Raw genomic sequence first — 20,151 nt, 5'->3', positions numbered from 1 at the left:
GTTAGGGTGTTTGCTGATGACATTCCATTAATAAAACCCTAACTGATCAATCCTGAAATTCCCCATACACATTACATCCATATTTTGTACAAGGAGACCTTCGATAACTCACAACCGACCTCGCACATCTAACAACCGCCCTGAGCTCACAAATGACCTCGCACAGCTCACGCATCCTCACCCCAACCAACGACACCTCTGACATAAATACATATCTTTACACCTCTGACATAAAACCATATCTTTACACCTCTGACATAAAAACATATCTTTACACCTCTGACATAAATACATATCCTTTCAGCCCTCTTCAGGAAGGAAGCAACTAAATGACCTGTCAGATCTGTGACAGAACAGTCGATATATACCCTAACAAGCCAATGAGCCAGTTCCTCTCTATCCTGCAGCTAAAGATCTTTCCCTGGTGAGAACATGATGCTAGACATGCAAATCCTTCCCAGTTGATGAAGTCCTTCATGTTAAGCATTACAGAATGAAATGTGGGCAACCATGACAGCTTACTAAACTAATGCAATAGTTGTTAGTAAAGGAATGGACTCACAGCTAGCGCTACGATGGACCAGGGTAGTGTTATGTACTTGTAAAGCACTTAAGCTCAAGACAAGTAAATTATTCACTATTCAATCAAAAGTTTTAAGCTTGAAGTTGATAAATCAACTGCATAATACTGCATATCAATCAGAATCAGAAAAAAAAGAAAATGTTCCAGGCACCAGAAATTGTGTTACAGGAAGTCATACTTTAAATTTCTGCAAAGATACATCATTGAATGTTTTGTGAGAGTGAAACACAAAGCAGTTTGAGCATTTCCACATAAACCAGCACTGGAGCAGCTCCATTATCTGCTTAATCACAATGTCAGCCTAGCCACTATGCCATTCACCTCATGGTACATAATTGTGGGGAGCATGAGAAATCAAGATACTAGTGGCTATCTACCACCATTGGGTGTACCAACATGAAGGATTGATTAGCTTGATTTGCTGTGGATAGTCTTGGTGATAATGAAGATAAAAACACAATCTGTTTACTCATAACCAGGGTACTACAACAAATACCCACAATCAAGTGATTTCAACCACAAGGGGTTGTCCTTGAGACAGGATACATGCTCAGAATAGCAACGATGACAGTATCATGTCAACACGACTGCACAGACACAGGTGTTAGTGCTAAGGCTGAAGACAGCTGTTCATGGATTCAATATTTAGCACTTCATCAATATTTTGAACTCATATAAACACAATAAGTACTTATCTGCTATGTAATAGCATGGAAGATTTTTAATTAAGTATATTCAATGCTACTGAAAAACAACAACAATTTATATGTCATTAGAGTCCATGTACACTTATATAAGCAGGTCATGCATGTAATCTTAAGTTTCTTTCATCTCTTATATATGTTTTGATATCTTTAGGGCCAATATATATTGCAGTACTTCCACCATAATCACCTATAAATTTTTTCAGTAGAATACGACAGGTTTGTATTGAAAACTGAGCATTACCTGAGCCTTTTCGAACCAGGTATGGTTCATCCAGGATGACAGTGAAGACTTCAGATTTCTCGTACTCTTCATCGTCAATGATACGTATCCTTATCTCTTGTCTGAAACAAATAATAACAAAATCAACATCGGTGACCATGTGAAACATTAAAGTTGTAAAAACAAAGAAGTTTCATTCTGAAATGTAAAGGAAAATCAATTACAAGTCATGCGAACAAAGGCTGTAAAACCCTATAAGCAGCTTGAGTGAAACAAAAACATGGGATACCCAAAATATGTTTTCTCAATCGTTTTTCTTTGTTTTGTCATATACAATTAATCACAACATTGTGCTGCTGACATACACAAAGAAAATCCCTCTATGATGCATCAAGGCCATGTATTAATAGCTGTAGGTCCTTAAGCTTTAAAGTAGGACTTGATGACTTTCTTCATCGGGTTTTATTTTGGTATTCCATCTTTTTTCCATCACACGATCAGTGACATAGTACAAACAAAAGAAAGTGGCAAGCCCCCGAAAGCTTACTGAGAAATCTTGTTTTGGTTTTTATGACAATGCCAGCTGTTCACTAAACAGGTAAACATGTCCTGTAGTATTGATAGAATTCAATGTGAATGAAGGTCAAGGAGACTGTTTCAGTCAAGCTACATCTGTACAAGATACATCTATACATTTAACTGACATTTCGTGCCACACCATACCCCATCACCCCCATAAAAAAACTTCTTATTTAAAAACATTTATCCCTAAACTAAAATGATCAAAATGGATCTAGACTTGAGTTGGCACAGTTATTTATTCAGTAGGGTCTGAAAGACAAACTATTTACACGTTTACTAATGTTTGTTTCCGTAAAATAAAAACAATTTAGAAGGGCTTCTTTAGAAGTTGAGACAAATCCCCCACTATACCCTGCAAGGAGTGATACAATTAACACTGAAATGTTCACTGGAACAAGTGAGTGTGGTATTTTGGGTCCATCAATGGGATCTAGGTAAGTCTGGAATCTGAGCTCTCCTTCTCTATCGTATTTGGTATTGATAAAGGTTTAACTGATTTGGGTCTTAAGTCCTTAGCGGATAGTCACTAATGAAAACTCTTGAAGTCCCACTTTACATTTGCTCATGTCTCTAAATACAGGCAAGTATTTCCCTGTGTTTGCGCGGATGATAATTACTGCCTACAACTGCGTGAGCTGCACACAGCTGTAAAATATCATTTCTCGCATTATTTCTGCATACTAAACATTTTGCTAATACGCTCCTTGCCTCACATATTCAGTAACACATACATGTATAACCATGTCTGACCATATATGGCCAAGTTACTACCAATATGATCATCTGACAAAGTCGTTCACACTTCTTTAAGCAATATCACAATGATATCAGGACATGTTTGGATGGAACACTTTCCACCACATTTCAGGTCAACAACATAAAATCAGTGATAATGTCCACTGACCTCAGTCTTACCATATATGGAAGTATAGATTATGTGTCAAGAGCAATAAAACAAACAGTTATTGGCACAAGGATTGTGTGTACAGCCTTGATACTATGATGGCTGTTGTGACACTTTTGGCACATGTCAAGGCAAGATGTCTCCACTGTGACTTGCATACATAGTACAGCACGAATCAATATCAATTAAGTGGTGTCATGGCGATCAACTTCATCGTGATGGACTTTTATTGTTGTGTTGGCTATCCTAGACCATCTACTTACCTTACACTGTACAGGGATTGGTAATTTCATTCAGTTATTGGAAATGATGTGTGGGATGTCAAATGAAGAAGACAGGAAATATTTGTTGAAAGGTGATAAAGACTGGCAGTTTGCTTGGGAGTATTGACTATTCAAATAAGGCCAGTATGTCATTGTCTACCATAGTTTAAATAAGAAAGGTTTATCATTAAATTGATTCCAACTTGAACATAACTGAAGCAGAGAAAGGCAACAACCAGGTCTCAGGCAACGATTCTTTAACAACTGGTGCGAACAGGCCAAATTGTTTTAGTGTGTCTGTTATACAACCGATGCTCATATAACACTGACTCACACATTATGTGTTTCACAATAATATCAAACACTATGACAGATTATAAAATACACATCTTAAACTGAAATATCAACTACATGAGAGACATTGACTTGATTATTGATATGGTACATGTTGAATTGATTATGAGTAACATCAACCTGAGTAACGTTTTGTCTTACTGCCGGAACTTCATGGTCCTTGGGCACTTTCATGGATTTACATGATGCCATTTGTCACAATATTTCATGGACCATGTGATGTCTGTTTGGGTTACCATGACAAAGAATTATTGTGACCATCAGGCCATGATTGATGTCTATAAGCTGAGTCGATGACAAATATTCATCAGTGTAAGTCATTTACTAATAGAACAATAAACCATTGGGTCTTTGTCCAGTAAGCATTAGTCAGATAACATGATTATCCAATAATGAATGCTCTACAAGTAGGTTGACCTACATCCACACTACTGGCCAAATGGATCATTATCATGTTGAGAATGTAAAGCAATACACAGTAAAAGACCAGCAGTGATAGTAACTGCTTCTCACTAAATACTTGGACAATGGTATTCATGAGGCCACATTCAGAGTATTAATGACACTGACCATTTCAGAATCCAAAATGATACCATTCCCTGTCATCATTCACAAGTATTTCCATTAGAGCCCAAAATGTTTTCCTTACAATAAAGCATTTATTTCATCTCTTGCTCACACTCTACTAACTATTCTGGTTACTATGATACTATTCTGGTTACTATAGAATTGAGAATTGATCTAGAATTGATACGCACATCATCTACAGGAGCAAGCTATTACTAACCCCATCAGTGCTAGTGTCAACTTTGCAACAGTTTTCTTGAGTGAGTGAGTGAGTTGGGTTTAATGCCTACTGTATTCCAGTTGTACCACAACATATCGAATGTGAAACCCACAAGCATGGTTACTGTGATAATGAGTGAGTGAGTTTAGTTTTACGCTACACTATTCCAGCTATATGGCGGCAGTCTATAAATAATCGAATCTGAACCAGACAATCAAGTGATCAACAGCATGAGCATTGATCTACGCAATTGGGAACTGATGACATGTGTAACCAAGTCAGCGAGTCTGACCACTAGATCCCGTTAGTCGCCTCTTACAACATGCATGGGTTACTGAAGATCAATTCCAACCCGGATCTTCACAGGGAGACAAGCATGGGTTACTGAAGATCAGTTCTAACCCGGATCTTCACCAGTAACTGTGATAAGGATTCAACAATCATAGGTTGTTGGTCTGGCCAGCACCTCAGACAACAGGGACACCTATGTCGCACGATATTCTAGAAATTGCCATGACACAGACATTCATTAGCTCCCACCAATCAAGAACTCTATTGACTAACAGCAAGTACTGGTATTCTGGCTTGTATCCCTTGGGAGATACACTCCTTCGTCTTTGTAAAGATACAATAAATGTTACATAGATCACCACGTCCCAGCAGGGGGTGACCATTCATCCCTGATGCAATGTGTGAGATGTTACATTCAGGGTAACTCGACTAAATGATTAGAGTCGGCTCCATATGCATTTCACTATTTCAGTTGCAGTACTTTGGTCATGTTCAGCTGCCTAACATTGACCTATCACCATTGCTACAGCTTACTGGTCCGTGGACAAACCTTCAGCAGTCAATAAATCACTAGAATTAGCCTTCAACTTATGATCTCATTCAGTCAACTGATTGAGGCATTCAATTCCTTTTGAAACTGTTGGTCCTGGTGCCAGTGACGTTAATACTAAATACTCTGCTAGCAGAATACATCAGTTAGTCCTAGAAATCAGTCTAAGTAAACTTAGGCTCAGTTTTATTCGTTACACTGCTATACTGAGTCTAACAAAACCTTGTGGAAGGTCGCGTCAGGTAACCTTTGAGCGACCTATGACCGTCCAATCAAACCCGAGACGGCTGAACGGATTTAAACAATCAGACAACAGCTACTATTTAGGGTTTGGCGGGACTTACAAAATGGATTTTCTCTTCCCCGGTTGCAAACACTGATGTCATAACAAATGAAAACCCGCTTAAAACACAGATATATGACATGCAGAATATACACTTTTGGGTTTCTGTTGACATGGCTATCATTAGCTAATATTTCCGCAAGCTGACATCCTTGAATACTGACAAAACGCTATTCTCAGGGACTGTTTGCTCACTGTTGTGGCGTGCTCCATGTGCATCACTCGGAAGTGATCGTACGGAATATAGCATTCGGAATCGTTCAGGTACAAAACTTTTTCGAGGTAAAAGTTCAAAAGGTATGTGCGAATGTCAGCTTTCGTGATTTGGTAAGCTGTGTTCTGATTGGTCCATTGAAAAGGTCAGCTGACGCGACCTTCCACAAGGTTTTGTTAGACTCAGTATAGCAGTGTAATGAATAAAACTGAGCCTAAGTTTACTTAGACTGTCCTAGAAATATGTAACATCACAATCTGTGTACTAATATTTATTGTAGACTAGTCATGTATCCAACACATTTGCATGATCAGCTATTTCTCTCCACCATACAGTTTAACCTTACCATTGCCTCCACCAAAACCACCAAATCGATCTTAGAACTATAATTCTTCGATATCTCATGATATATATGGAAATGATGCACAAATTTGCAATATTTCTCAAATATCTAATAGAATATCAATCAAATGCTGTCACAAATATGGAAATGATATTTATTAGAGTAATATAAATCACACTGTATCCAAAAGGGTTAAAATAAAATGAGGCAGCTGCCTTGTTGGAATGGATTGAAAAAAGTTCATTTCCAGAATCATGGACCACTAATATCAAATGGATGAAAAAAAGCATCCTGTGGATCGATAGCAAATTAGACTGCAGATTTGCTAGCTAAATGTATCCCTCATTACAGAGAATAAAAAACAGTGACATCTAAACATGAGAAGACACCCCATATCAATACTCGTACAAGCTGAATGCAGTTTCGTTTAATGTGAAGTTGTGTGAACTGACATGTTTTGATGCCAGACAAAAGCCACTTTGCACCATTTGAAAAATATATTGATCTGAGAGGAAATGAATACAGGTAAACTGTCATAAGAAAGACATATTTTTCACAAATACATAGTTATCTACATCCTTTTGATCTATTTTATCAGGTCAATTCATCTTGAACATTGATTTATAAAACATGACACACATAGTTTCCATTCACTATTCTCTCGATAATGGCAACCAAAAAAATCACAATAACCAATCAATTGGAACTCTCCTTCACCTGATCCATGTGCAGTAAAGAGGGAGTCTGTGTACCGAGAAGAACCCTGGGAACTGGTTAAGGTGGAATAAATTCCAATTGATGCTGTTGCTAAGGTGATAATTTGATGAGCTTTGCCATTTTCGTGTTGGCGGAAATGCACAAACTATGGCTTTTGAGCATTAAGTTCATATTGAGGCCAAAGTAGAATACATGCCGTTAATGCTGAATGTTTGCAAATGGGAACAGCTTTGTGTGTAGACAGTAGAACTGAGCGCACATTAGGCAAAGCTAGTGACATGATGTTCCCTAGAACATGCTTGACTTTAATGGAATTTGTGTGATTGATGCAAATGTTGCTACCAGCCACTATTTATAGTCAAGGCATCATCAATGAAACAGGTTCTGTGGAGTAAACAATCCATATATTTCTTCGGATCAAGCTATCATATTTTGTGCAATTTATCAAATGCATTGATTTTCTCTCAGATAGATTGAATCAATTCTTGAACGCAGCCCTGAGCAGAATTTCATCAATATTTGAAAGTCTTTACCATCATTGTGTTTCAGTTATTGATAAATAGAAGAAACATTCAACAAATTATCCCATGAAACATGCAAACACAATGATTCATACTCTATTGAATATACAGAATCATCGTCGTAAATGCTAGCAGATTAAGATACAACATTTGCCACAGTGTTTCAGATAAATATTAATAAATACATGAGTACATTGAATATGTGTCTCAAGTATCTCAATACATTTCCTACTTATGGAATATATTACCATAAGATATGTCTAGCTGTAGATATTTGCTTATCAACAAACTGTTGGCAATGGCATCTAACTTAAAAGGTGGACATTATCCAGGCACATATAGTATCTGTTATATCCCTCTAAAGAGAAGCAAGTACCTTCAAAACTATGTATGTCACTGAAAAAATACCCCCTCAACCACGGATAATTGTCTCACTGAAGGTAAGCATCACTGAAGGTAAGAATAATGTTTTCTTGTAAATGATTAGTTCATAGCTACAAGGGGCGGTGGGATAGCCTAGTGGTGAAAGCGTTGACTCGTCACGCCGAAGACCCGGGTTCGAATCCCCACATGGGTACAATGAGTGAAGCCCATTTCTGGTGTTCCTCGCCGTGATGTTGCTGGAATATTGCTAAAAGCGTCCTAAAACCAAACTCAGTCAGTCAGTCATAGCTACAATTTATATTATATGGAAAACCATTGTGACCATGACATATGCTACAGCCTCTACTGACACAAACACAAACAGATGGTCAGTCACCATCCTTACATCACTGTGACCACCTGTTCTCATCCCGGTTCACCCATCACTGTGACACCAGGCACTGGATGTGTCGGGATCAATATCAGCCACAGGCAAACACTTGGCCTGTCATGCTGGAAAGTGTTGAGTGACTGACGGGTTTTGCACAGTTGTCCTTGCCTTGTGTTTACAGGTTAACTCTTTCCCCCTCAACCTCACATCATTTCTTGGAAAGATTATTGGCATCGTGCAATATAAACACTATGGATACTATCTAACTGTCTTCATCTCCTAACTTTCTTATTCCAAAAATGAGTTGTTATGAAGAAGAACTAAGTGAAGTTAACTCTTTCCCCCTCAACCTCACATCATTTCTTGGAAAGATTATTGGCATCGTGCAATATAAACACTATGGATACTATCTAACTGTCTTCATCTCCTAACTTTCTTATTCCAAAAATGAGTTGTTATGAAGAAGAAGAACTAAGTGAAGTGCCCTTGAGTCCACAGCATTGCAATGTGACCTGACTGTTGGCTGTCACAGCTCAACTTGTCCGCAGCAATCATTGTACTGCCTAAGGTCAACCGTCCACTTCAGTTATCAAATCCAGCCATTAAAGGGTAGCATGCTTCCAAACCAACCATCAAGGACTCTAAAATGTCAGACAGTTCCATCAAACAATCCAATACAGCACTGCTCACAGAATCGTAGATGATATTGTCCCTGATTGGCTATGCGTAGCAGTATTTAGGTTAAAATTATAAAATTATATGAAGCATGTCCTACATGTTAGGCATCAAGCCTTCTGCACACAGATTTTACCAACGAGGCACAGCCTGATGCATGAAACACACTACCGACAGCATTCAATGTAGCTGATTCTGATTTATAGGTCATATTCCACTATTATGTCTCTAAGTCAATGCCTTCTCAGCCATCATGGGAACCTGGAACTCAGTAATCCATTGTCAAGATAAGATAAGATATTTATTGCATAGCATTCCATAATGGAACAGTGGCAATATTCTATAAACTACAAATATAACCCAGTAGGCACAGAGATATAGAAATATCCATAAACATCTAAAACAACTACTAAGCTCGATCTGACTCTGTGATGAGGCTGATTGTATGTTATAGTATCTGATGGAGTGGACCTTCACTCACTCACTCACTACCATACACTCACACAGCCCACTGAAGATATTTTAACTGTGTTATATCAATGTCCCATTAGAATTCTTTCCAACACTATGTTCTGATAATGGCATTTTGCTTGTCCCAACCTACAGGTAACTCCCAAGACAGTGTGTAAACTTCACCCGTGTCAAGTCTACATTAATCTATTGATCACACTGAAACACACATTCCTTGTTAAAAATCAATGTAAGCATGTCAATAGTTATTGATTCACAAACAATTTGTTTAACACAAAGTTACCCAAGCTTCATTTGTCTCTTTAAGGTGTGCATATGGAACACATGTTATTCGCATTTGGGTTTATGCCTCATACCTACTGCCAGAGTAATTATTTTTGCTATTACCAATATTATATGTGCTCTCACTAACATTGAAGCTGATATCTTGGGTATGAGTGGAAGGCATGTTGAATAACATGTATAGTGTCCTACGTCCACAGTACTGGGAGAATACAGTTTGTGAATATGAAGTAACATGGATTATTTAAAGCCCAAATAACAATTAGTTGCGAAAAGACCCAAACGTTCTGTTTTAAAATGCAAACCATCCAATTTCAACGTAAAATTTATCATTTCAATATTCTGACTAAAAGGACATATATGTTTATATATGTTCACATATATGCTGTGTTTATATTTGTAGTTTATAGAATATTGCAACTGTTACCTCATGGAATGCTATTCAATGAATATCTTATCCTATCTTATCTTATATGAGTTTGTAAAGACACTAAGTTATTTCTCTTGGTGAATATTTACAGCATATTCACACTACATAACAACTACATTTAATGCCTTAAATGTCCAGACTGTACCATATCCAATGCCTACCATTATCAGCACAAGCAGTGGATCAAAGCAGATTTTTAGAATATAGATGTTTATCTCATCAAAAGGTTTTAAATGTTTTGCAGCACATATCAAAGTGAGAGTGAAGCTTTCATCTGCAAATGTGACAGGTAAGTTGAGATAAGAAGAATGGTGACAGGTCTGTGGCATGAGGGCCAGTAACATCAATCTTGGCTTTATCAAGCAGCTGTTAACATCAGGGTTTGTTTGCAAAGCTCTCACAGACTCAGGATCCATTTCTATCCGAATAAACATTCCAAAATTGCCATTAAGGACGAAGTCTGTTGTAACCAACATATTGAAGTTACATTGTCTGAGGTATCATCTGGGTGGGAAGTCTAAAATATGCCGTTGGTGTGTGTGGCGTTTGTCTGGTGATGGAGCCTGGTGACCTGGGCATGAGGAAGACAAGGCTAGGAATAGAACCCTTCAGTGCCAGCTGTTGCAGATAACTTGGTCTGTTTGTTCACATCAGCCTCTCCCAGTTTAGATGCTAAGAATGTTATACAACTCATGTAACAATTTGTGTAGTTCTGTTTAAGTTGGCAGCAACTACATGACCAAGCTGAACTTGCAAAACAGGTTTTACCTTGGTTCATGTTATCTGGTTTCAACAACCATTCAACTGTATGTATTTGTATTTCCCCAAACAGGGTGTATCACATGGTGAAAGTGGTCTCTAAATTCACATTCATGGTTTACTGTATTGTCATGTCATGTAAGAAACTGTAAACCTGCACCAATTGGAACTGGGTGAATCCACTGCACACCATTTACACTGACTGCTAGTGAGTGAAGTCTCGGCAGAAGAATGAGGAAGATTTCCTGAATGAGTTGGGCTCCATGGCCACACACAGCAAGGAACAGTATAAATATATAAATGTGACAAAATCTCTAAATGACTTTTGATCATTATGTTTGTGGTTGGTACATCAACTGACTGACTGAGTTTGGTTTTACGCCGCTTTTAGCAATATTCCAGCAACATCACGGCGGGGGACACCAGAAATGGGCTTCACACATTGTACCCATGTGGGGATTCGAACCCGGGTCTTCAGCGTGACGAGCCAACGCTTTAACCATTAGGCTACCCCACCGCCCCGGTTGGTACATCATCTCAGAGACTAAGAAAGACATAATATATGAGTGACTGGATGTTTTTTTGTGCCAGTCAGCAATATGCCATCTATATATGAAGGCAACCAGTATCTAAAGGCAAACCACAGATATGATTGACTGTAAGCATTTCACGCCTTCACAGGGGTGAGGTAGCCTAGTGGTTAAAGCATTTGCTCGTCACGCCAAAGACCTGGGTTGATTCCTAACATGGATACAATGTGTGAAGCCCATTTCTGGTGTCCCCCACTGTGATTTTACTTGGATATTGCTAAAAGCGGCATAAAACCATATTCACTCACTCACACACATGCCTTGATGACACTGACAGTCTGGCCGCACATTGTCACAACCCAATCATCATTAACCAACACAGACAAGCATGTAAACCAGTTTAGCCTGGAATCCCAACAGGGTTTACCCCATTGAAACATATGCACATACACACGCACGCACGCACGGACGCACACACACCATCACACACACCTCATTACCATAAGTGAGCATGATCAATTCTTTTGCCAATGTACCAGGAACCAGTTGGTGTAGGCATTATCCCACCTGGTAATGGCCAAACCGGACTGTAGCTGTCCCCCAATACACATTCATCCTTCATACCAATAACTCCCCCATCCCTCAAACCCACGTAACACTCAACATTAATCTACAGACAAATGAAACAATTACCAAGATACTGGTGACAGATTACAAAAACAGTCTTTCTCTTGTACCTGAGAATCTCACCGACAGCATAAACTGGAGGCTCTGGTTATCCAGTGCTGCTCTAGCAATCTTACAGTTCATTCAGTACATGGATCTGTAAGGAGTGTATTCAACATAATGCATTATTGATTCGAAAAAAGATGTTTCAGGTAAGAGTCTTAACAAAGATAGGTTGCTGTACACAAGACAGAGACTTGTTTCATGAAGTGTCATATGCACGTCATATGCACGTCACATTGCTGCCGCTGCACAACATCAGATCACTTCCACGTTTTACTGTAAATGGTCATATTACTCTGAATGCACTGGATGGAAGCAAAACAAAATACAGATTTTGAATTAACAGGTAGGTATATTACTGTAATGACTTCACACTGACAATACAGTAAGAGCAGTCTAAGGTTCTTATTTTCGTAAACAATAACTGCAAATATATCTCTCAGGTGATATGTCGGTTCCAACTTTCAGACAGGTGTGTAAATGCATATTGAAATACCTGTCTGAAGCTGGAGCAACATTTCTCTCAATTTGATATGTGGTAGCCAGCCAAGAGCAGTCCATCAGAAGCATTCCCTGCTGCCGTTCAGGAGGTTCAAGCTGGTAGTCTTTGATGTTTTATCACAGGCTTAAAGTCAGTTGCTAAACTTCACACAGTCTAGGAGACCCAGCACAATTGATTCATCATGAAGTTAATGTTTATTTTATCACAAGTACTCAATACTTTATATACTTCTTATACTAATAATCACCAGTTACTACGTCTCCAACAGCCCTTGCTCGTTAAATCTATTTAATTAGGATGGTAACAATATAGAATAGCTATCATGTTCCCTGCCGTGTTGTTTGATGGACTTGTTGCTAAACTGGTGAACTAGTCCATCTCGTGATAAGTGCCTTTTGTTATCTAAAATGGAAAGACTCCCAATAATTATCATTATTTAGTAACATTATTTGAAACTTAAAAAGATGCACAAGACATGTCCTTTACAATCAAGATTTCTGTTATCAACAGAATCCAGTTATTTCTTCCATGTATTCTTTGATGGGGTTTGAGAGTTGGTACAACAGGGAGTATTATTCATCACAACCTAGATATGGTACACTATCCTTTTAAGGAGTGAGAGAGGTCTGGTATACTGAACACCTAGCAATGGTAATCTTCTGAAACATCATCAAACAAAACTGGTTTGTTTCCCATGAAAACCAACAGCTTGTTGATTAAAGGTTGTCCGAAAGGTTAGGCAGAGTTTCCAGATTATGTTGCATGGTAATTAATGCATTGTTATATCAAATTCTGTCATATATTTCTTTCAGTGGATGGTTACATTTATCTGCCGTTTGAATATAAATATTGACTGAAAAAATACCAGTGAATTTGTGTATTAAGTTACAACTGTATAAAGTTGTAAATTAATCAAATGAGGGAGTAGAGTCTTAACCTGCTTTCTCTTTTATTTCAGCAGTATCTTAGTGGGACACACCAGAAATTCATACAAAGTACCCTGCCTGGAACCAGATTACACTTCCCAGAAGCCCTATGTCATAACAACTGTGCCCCCGCAAAAATAAAACCACAACTTTAATATCTTCATCTCAGAAACACATGCATAGACAGTAACTAGTCAAGGCCTCCACAAGAGTGAAAGAATCATTGCTGAAGATATCAGAACGCTTTGAACATAAGTGGAGTTTGTTGACAGAAACTATTTTTTCCCTTCATGTTCTTCAAGATTCTTTTAAGGCCTCAAATTAGATTGGCACAATTCTACAGCAGTTTCTTTCAGCAGTACCACGAAGCTCTTGACAGCACGGAGACTGTGTAGCCACAGTTCAAGTATGCTATTGAAAGCAGGACTTGTCAATAGCTGTAGGTCATGGAGGTTACAGCATGGTAATGGTGGAGGTTATGCAAAGGACATACATTGTCCTGATCCATAGTGTATGCTAGTATCACATCATACAAGCAAGGGTAGGGTGTAACAGAATAATCCTTGTCCAGTTTGCATCACCACATCAAGCAAGCACAATGTACATCAGGTATCTGGATGTGCCTCCCGGGTGGTGGGATAGCCAAGTGGTCACACCCAAGACCCCAGTTCGAATCCCCACATGGGTACAATGTCTTAAGCCCATTTTCTGGTGTCCCCTGCCATGATATTGTCGGAATATTGCTAAACGCGGCATAAAACTAAACTCACTCACTCACTAGATCTGCCTTCCCTATGATCGAGACACTGACCTTGTGAAACAATCGGCTCCTCATTTGTTGAAATTTTGGAGTTATGTAAATAAGAAGAAGCAAAAATCCTCAAAATATACCCCTAATATACAAGCGAGTCCGGTTATTCTGCGCGTCCAGTAATTCTGCGCAGCTGAAATAGCATACTTCCTTATCGAAGGTAAACATCGTCTGCTACCACATTTACGCTTGAAATTGGGACATTTCTACAAGGGACTGGCTTTTAATCACTAAAGGTAAGTAAATAACAGTAATTGACAGATAAATTGACAATTTAATGAAAATTCGTTTTCTTCAGACTTTTAAACCTTTTTCTTCATTATTCATAATTGGATTTAATATGAAACACATTACATTGATGAAGTGATTTTTGAAAATAATCTGGCCCTAATACCTCCCATACTTCGGATCTCCAGCTGGATGTTATGCGCATCAGTTGCTGCGCAGAATTACCGGAGAGCAAGCGATGTCGTCATAAGGCCGGTAAGGTCAACCATATGGCATAATGCAATGTTAGAATCTTATAGTCGTCAATAAAACTTTTATTTCTAGGTAAATATGATGCATACCAACATGTTTAGTCACGTAAACCACAAAAAATAAGAGACGTTAGTTGCCATGTTGCGATCGATGTGCTTAGGTGCGCAGAATTACCGGACGGCACTGCATATAATAAATGAATATTTTACTGCAGCATACCATCAGATTAAACCTTGTTTCCATGTGTGGTTTCTTCTAAAAATAGCACAATACCTCTAACAAGGTTTATGTATGTAACAATATCTGTGGACCAGTGCATCCTCTAAGTGGTCAACCATCCAGTCAAACCAACTTACAGTTAGAATGTAGATTTTTTACAAAGTAGCTTAAAGATGATATGTTTCTAAATCATGGAAACCTTTAACCAAAAGCATTACTTGGAAAATTCAGGAATATTATTTTATTTTCATCTGCACACCAATGGATGTGACATTGTGAACTGGTGTCAGTAACAGTTAGTGTTTCTGGGTAGTTCAGTGGCCCAGCAGACACATTTCAAATGCTAAAGAGCATAGCACTAGATGTAAAATTACATGATAAGAGAGAAGATGCTTTACTGGACATTCTTCATGCAAGTTTTATTGACATGTAAGGAGATCACAACCCGAATACAGCTGAGCTCAAGAAGATGAGATAAGAATGACATGGCTTACCATTCTCAAGCCTGTAGGTGAAATCGGAATCAATAGAGATTAAAAATTGATCAATGTAGGACTCTGTATCTTTTTCTACCGAATTTTCACACTTCTACATGCAAAAGAAACAACTTGAATGTGATGGCATGGTAAGGAAGCAAGGAGAGACTTGGACACTCTCCAATTGTCAGCTCTGAATCTGAGATTTCCTGACTCATGATAGCTATACCATTGGACTTGACAGGGTGGAAGGTGGGGAAGTTCCCATCATACAGTTCCTGTAGACATTAATTGTTAATGGAACAGTTAAAAGTCAAAGGTATCTAGGCCATGAAGTCCTACTGTTCGGTATATATGCTACAATATTTCCTTACATTCAGAAGACATTTCCTCACAGTGCCTTATGCTGGACTTCAGACCAATCAGGTTTTTAAAACTGATTTTGTCTGCTTCTCCCAAGACAAACTTGGGGATAAACTAAACGGTTACCACTAACCTCAAAAATAGTAGTTTTTATACACAGGTTTAATTCTTATGAGCCATTATATTATTCATTACTTAGCACTAATAAATTTCAGCAGTTTTGAAAGATTTGGTTGAGATAATTTACACTCTGATCCATTGAATAATAAGGATCTATGGTCCGACGTATTGTCAGCGACTGCATAAGGTATAACGTGACGTTGCAGTTGGTTGAAGTGAGCCTGCAAACAGCTGTTAGAGGGACTGTGACAGACTGTGAGTGCTGGTACAATAGCACAGGTCCTTGAACAACATTATTTTCCATACAGCCCTGCAATGCTAAATGCTAAAGCCCTAAATGAAGCATGTCTAGATTTCGACAGGTTCAGGCTGAATCTCTGGTCTCCCTGGGTCTCTTATTCAATTTAAATGGGTTTATTTGTTACAATCAAAATTATATATATTCAGAGACTAAGCGTTAGTCTGAGGTTGTCACAGTATCACCCTTTATTCACCCATCTGCCACCCTGAAGAACAATTGCTGCCACCTGACTGCCATACATGAAGGTTGGAGCACTGTGGACTCTTACTACCTCATTAGTCCAGCATGAAGGTTGGAGCACTGTGGACTCCTACTACCTCATTAGTCCAGCATGAAGGTTGGAGCACTGTGGACTCTCACTACCTCATTAGTCCAGCATGAAGGTTGGAGCACTGTGGAGTCTTACTACCTCATTAGTCCAGCATGAAGGTTGGAGCACTGTGGACTCTTACTACCTCATTAGTCCAGCATGAAGGTTGGAGCACTGTGCACTCTTACTACCTCATTAGTCCAGCATGAAGGTTGGAGCACTGTGGACTCTTACTACCTCATTAGTCCAGCATGAAGGTTGGAGCACTGCGGACTCTTACTACCTCATTAGTCCAGCATGAAGGTTGGAGCACTGCGGACTCTTACTACCTCATTAGTCCAGCATGAAGGTTGGAGCACTGTGGACTCTTACTACCTCATTAGTCCAGCATGAAGGTTGGAGCACTGTGGACTCTTACTACCTCATTAGTCCAGCATGAAGGTTGGAGCACTGTGGACTCTTACTACCTCATTAGTCCAGCATGAAGGTTGGAGCACTGGACCAGACTCTTACTACCTCATTAGTCCAGCATGAAGGTTGGAGCACTGTGGACTCTCACTACCTCATTAGTCCAGCATGAAGGTTGGAGCACTGTGGACTCTCACTACCTCATTAGTCCAGCATGAAGGTTGGAGCACTGCGGACTCTTACTACCTCATTAGTCCAGCATGAAGGTTGGAGCACTGTGGACTCTTACTACCTCATTAGTCCAGCATGAAGGTTGGAGCACTGTGGACTCTTACTACCTCATTAGTCCAGCATGAAGGTTGGAGCACTGTGGACTCTCACTACCTCATTAGTCCAGCATGAAGGTTGGAGCACTGTGGACTCTTACTACCTCATTAGTCCAGCATGAAGGTTGGAGCACTGCAGACTCTTACTACCTCATTAGTCCAGCATGAAGGTTGGAGCACTGTGGACTCTCACTACCTCATTAGTCCAGCATGAAGGTTTGGGAAGAATCACCCGGTCAACATGCACTCCAATCAGCAACCCAGAGCGTTTGCATGATTATATCTGCCATGCAGGGTTGAGCTGTCATCACTCAGAATCAACACAATCTGTTTATGGTAAGTAGTTTCATTCCAGCTAAATTGATTCCTAATGTGGGCCTAACAGTCCAAACATGCTGATGGAAATGACCACAAAGACAATTCAGGTCAACAATACTGCTGGAAGAAACTTGATCTGTCTCAAATTAGATATATAAGAAGGATTTGATTTCATACAGGCTGATTCCCTAGATATGACTAGGAGACCTATATACCTTGATATGTAATGAAACATGAACGCATGAGGCTGTAGAGGTGATACAAATGGGAGATGGTCGGACATGTTTGTGAGCCAAGAGTGTTAAACAGACACTGCAAGTGATGATAATTGAATCCCCACAACATTCTCTGCATCAAAATTACTAATCAATAAAAACAGTGAAGCAGTTTACCCTGACTCAGGGGCAGGGGAATCTGGCATGCCACTACAAGACAGAAGCACTTCATGTCCATTCATGAACGTCCTTTGATGTTGGGGGATGTAGGCATCCAGCTAAATACAGTTTACTGAGATTGGTCCACTGACACCCATAAACTACAATACTGTGTTCTTTGATTTACAGGAATTCACTGTACAGCTGTAAAAACACATCTGCCATCTTTCAAGGCTCTCTTGTCATTGCTGTAGAGATATATTCCTAAACTTTCATTAAGGATGACCATTGATGTAACTTTGTTTTCTTACTGTATAATTCCAATGGGGACAAATGGTGTCAGGGTACTGTAGCTCACCTGAACAGGTTGTCAACAGTTTACAATGGGAACAAAGAGAGCTGCTAAAAAGGTTACTGTCAGCATTCTTCTTTAAATAATTACACTGAAACCAAAGGACTAAGATATACAAAACAAGTAATAATGTCCCAAAATCTGCATGAGGGAATTTATTATTATTTATTATTTTGCAGGGGACAGTAAACCAGTGAAGGTGAAACCTGAGTCAGATTCACCAAGTATGAATGATATACTAGATAGATGACCACACTTATAGTAGATGAGGTATGACAAAAGTGAAGTGATAAAATGTTTAGCACTAATGAGGAGAATGCAAACATAATCTACACTAAATAATTCAGTGTAATAAATTCAAATATTTCACAAATGAAGTCAACTTGATGAATTAGGAGCTGCCAATAGCTCAGTGGGATCAAGAGGATAACCGGGAATATACTGCTGGTGGTGTATAAACCGTGTGATGGACAGGAATATAACGTGGACATGTCCTCCCATGCAGCCTGGCCACAACAAGGTGTGCTGGTTCATCAGTGCTCTAAGGGCTGGTTGACAGTATCGATCAATATTGATCAATATCACACACGCCTAGAATACACTGTAATACAATAACAGTATGCTGTTAGAAGTCTTTATGACTCTCTACATACGATGTGGGGCTTTGAGATGTTGTAGTTTCATATACAACATAGCAATAAACTGTGGTAATAATATTATGAATTCAGGAACTCCCATGTGCATGAAAATTTTTATCACTTGTTCAACTAACTGTATATGGTACACACAATAAAATAACTCCATCCCAAATAATGCTAATCACTCTGGATATAGGAATTCTTGACTTGTTTAATGTTTCTGGCCCCACCCAAGACTCTTCAAGCCTTGAGAGAGGCCTCCTGTAGACAATCAAGTCTTGCCCAGGCAAACAGGTAACTGACATGAAGAACACCAATCCATGTCATGGGTATAATGATATGCTATCAGTATAATCACAGCTTCACCATCCAGTCCATAAAGTCACCCCATATAACAAGCAAAGCTCTTTGGGGATAAATTATTCCATGCAATCCCTGTAGAGATAAACCATTAAAATGTGATACCAAATGTCATTGTTCACCTGAGTCATGCTATCAGGTGTAACAATCTGATCATGACAATAAAGGTTCATGGGGTGTTCAGGTTCATGTCACCTGGGATGTGTGTGTCTTGGACAGTCAAAACACTGAACACATCACAAAACAGATATAGACCATAAACACATTTTAAAAGATTCCACCTACAGTATTATATTGACTGTTATAATATTGGTTGATATGATATTGGCTGGTATGGTATTGGTTGATTCGATACTGCCAAGTAAGATATTTATCAGTATAAAATTGGTTGTATGATATTGGAAAATGTGACATTGGCTAGTAGGGTATGGGCAGATAAGATATTGGTCTGTTTAATATTGGCTGGTAAGATACTGGTCGGCTTAATATTGGCATATTGGCTGATATGATAGTGGCAGGTAAGATACTGGTCGACTTAATATTGGCATATTGGCTGATATGATAGTGGCAGGTAAGATATCGGTTGGTTTCATATTGGTCTGTATGATTTTGGCAGGTATGGTACTGTTGATTTTATGTAATATTTTGGAAGTCATAGCTTTATCTCATGCATAACTAAACAATACTGTGTAGACCACCGCTTTCATTTCAGGTCCAGTTTACTCAAAGTTGTATTTCACCCCCTTTCGACCCTATTCCTCGACTGGGTAAGTACCCCGGAATCATTTTCAGGATCTCACCACCAACCCACACTTTTGATCTTCCAGCTGTCCAGTACTTGCTTCATGAAGATGGGAA

The 20,151-nt window shown here is 39.0% G+C and overlaps 1 protein-coding gene across 1 annotated transcript in view; it reads right to left on the bottom strand.

The window, feature by feature from the left end:
• LOC124260729 (sodium/calcium exchanger 3-like) overlaps window positions 1-20,151 on the bottom strand; it is a 109,811-nt gene that overhangs the window by 40,715 nt on the left and 48,945 nt on the right. Inside the window, 1 exon segment of the mRNA XM_046695047.1 lies at window positions 1,532-1,632. Coding sequence (XP_046551003.1) covers window positions 1,532-1,632 — 101 coding nt within the window.

Source organism: Haliotis rubra, unplaced genomic scaffold (genome assembly GCF_003918875.1).
Source record: "Haliotis rubra isolate DU_JTF1 unplaced genomic scaffold, ASM391887v1 Scf119, whole genome shotgun sequence".
Taxonomy (NCBI): Eukaryota; Metazoa; Mollusca; class Gastropoda; order Lepetellida; family Haliotidae; genus Haliotis; species Haliotis rubra.
This window is presented reverse-complemented; position numbering and strand designations above follow the sequence as displayed.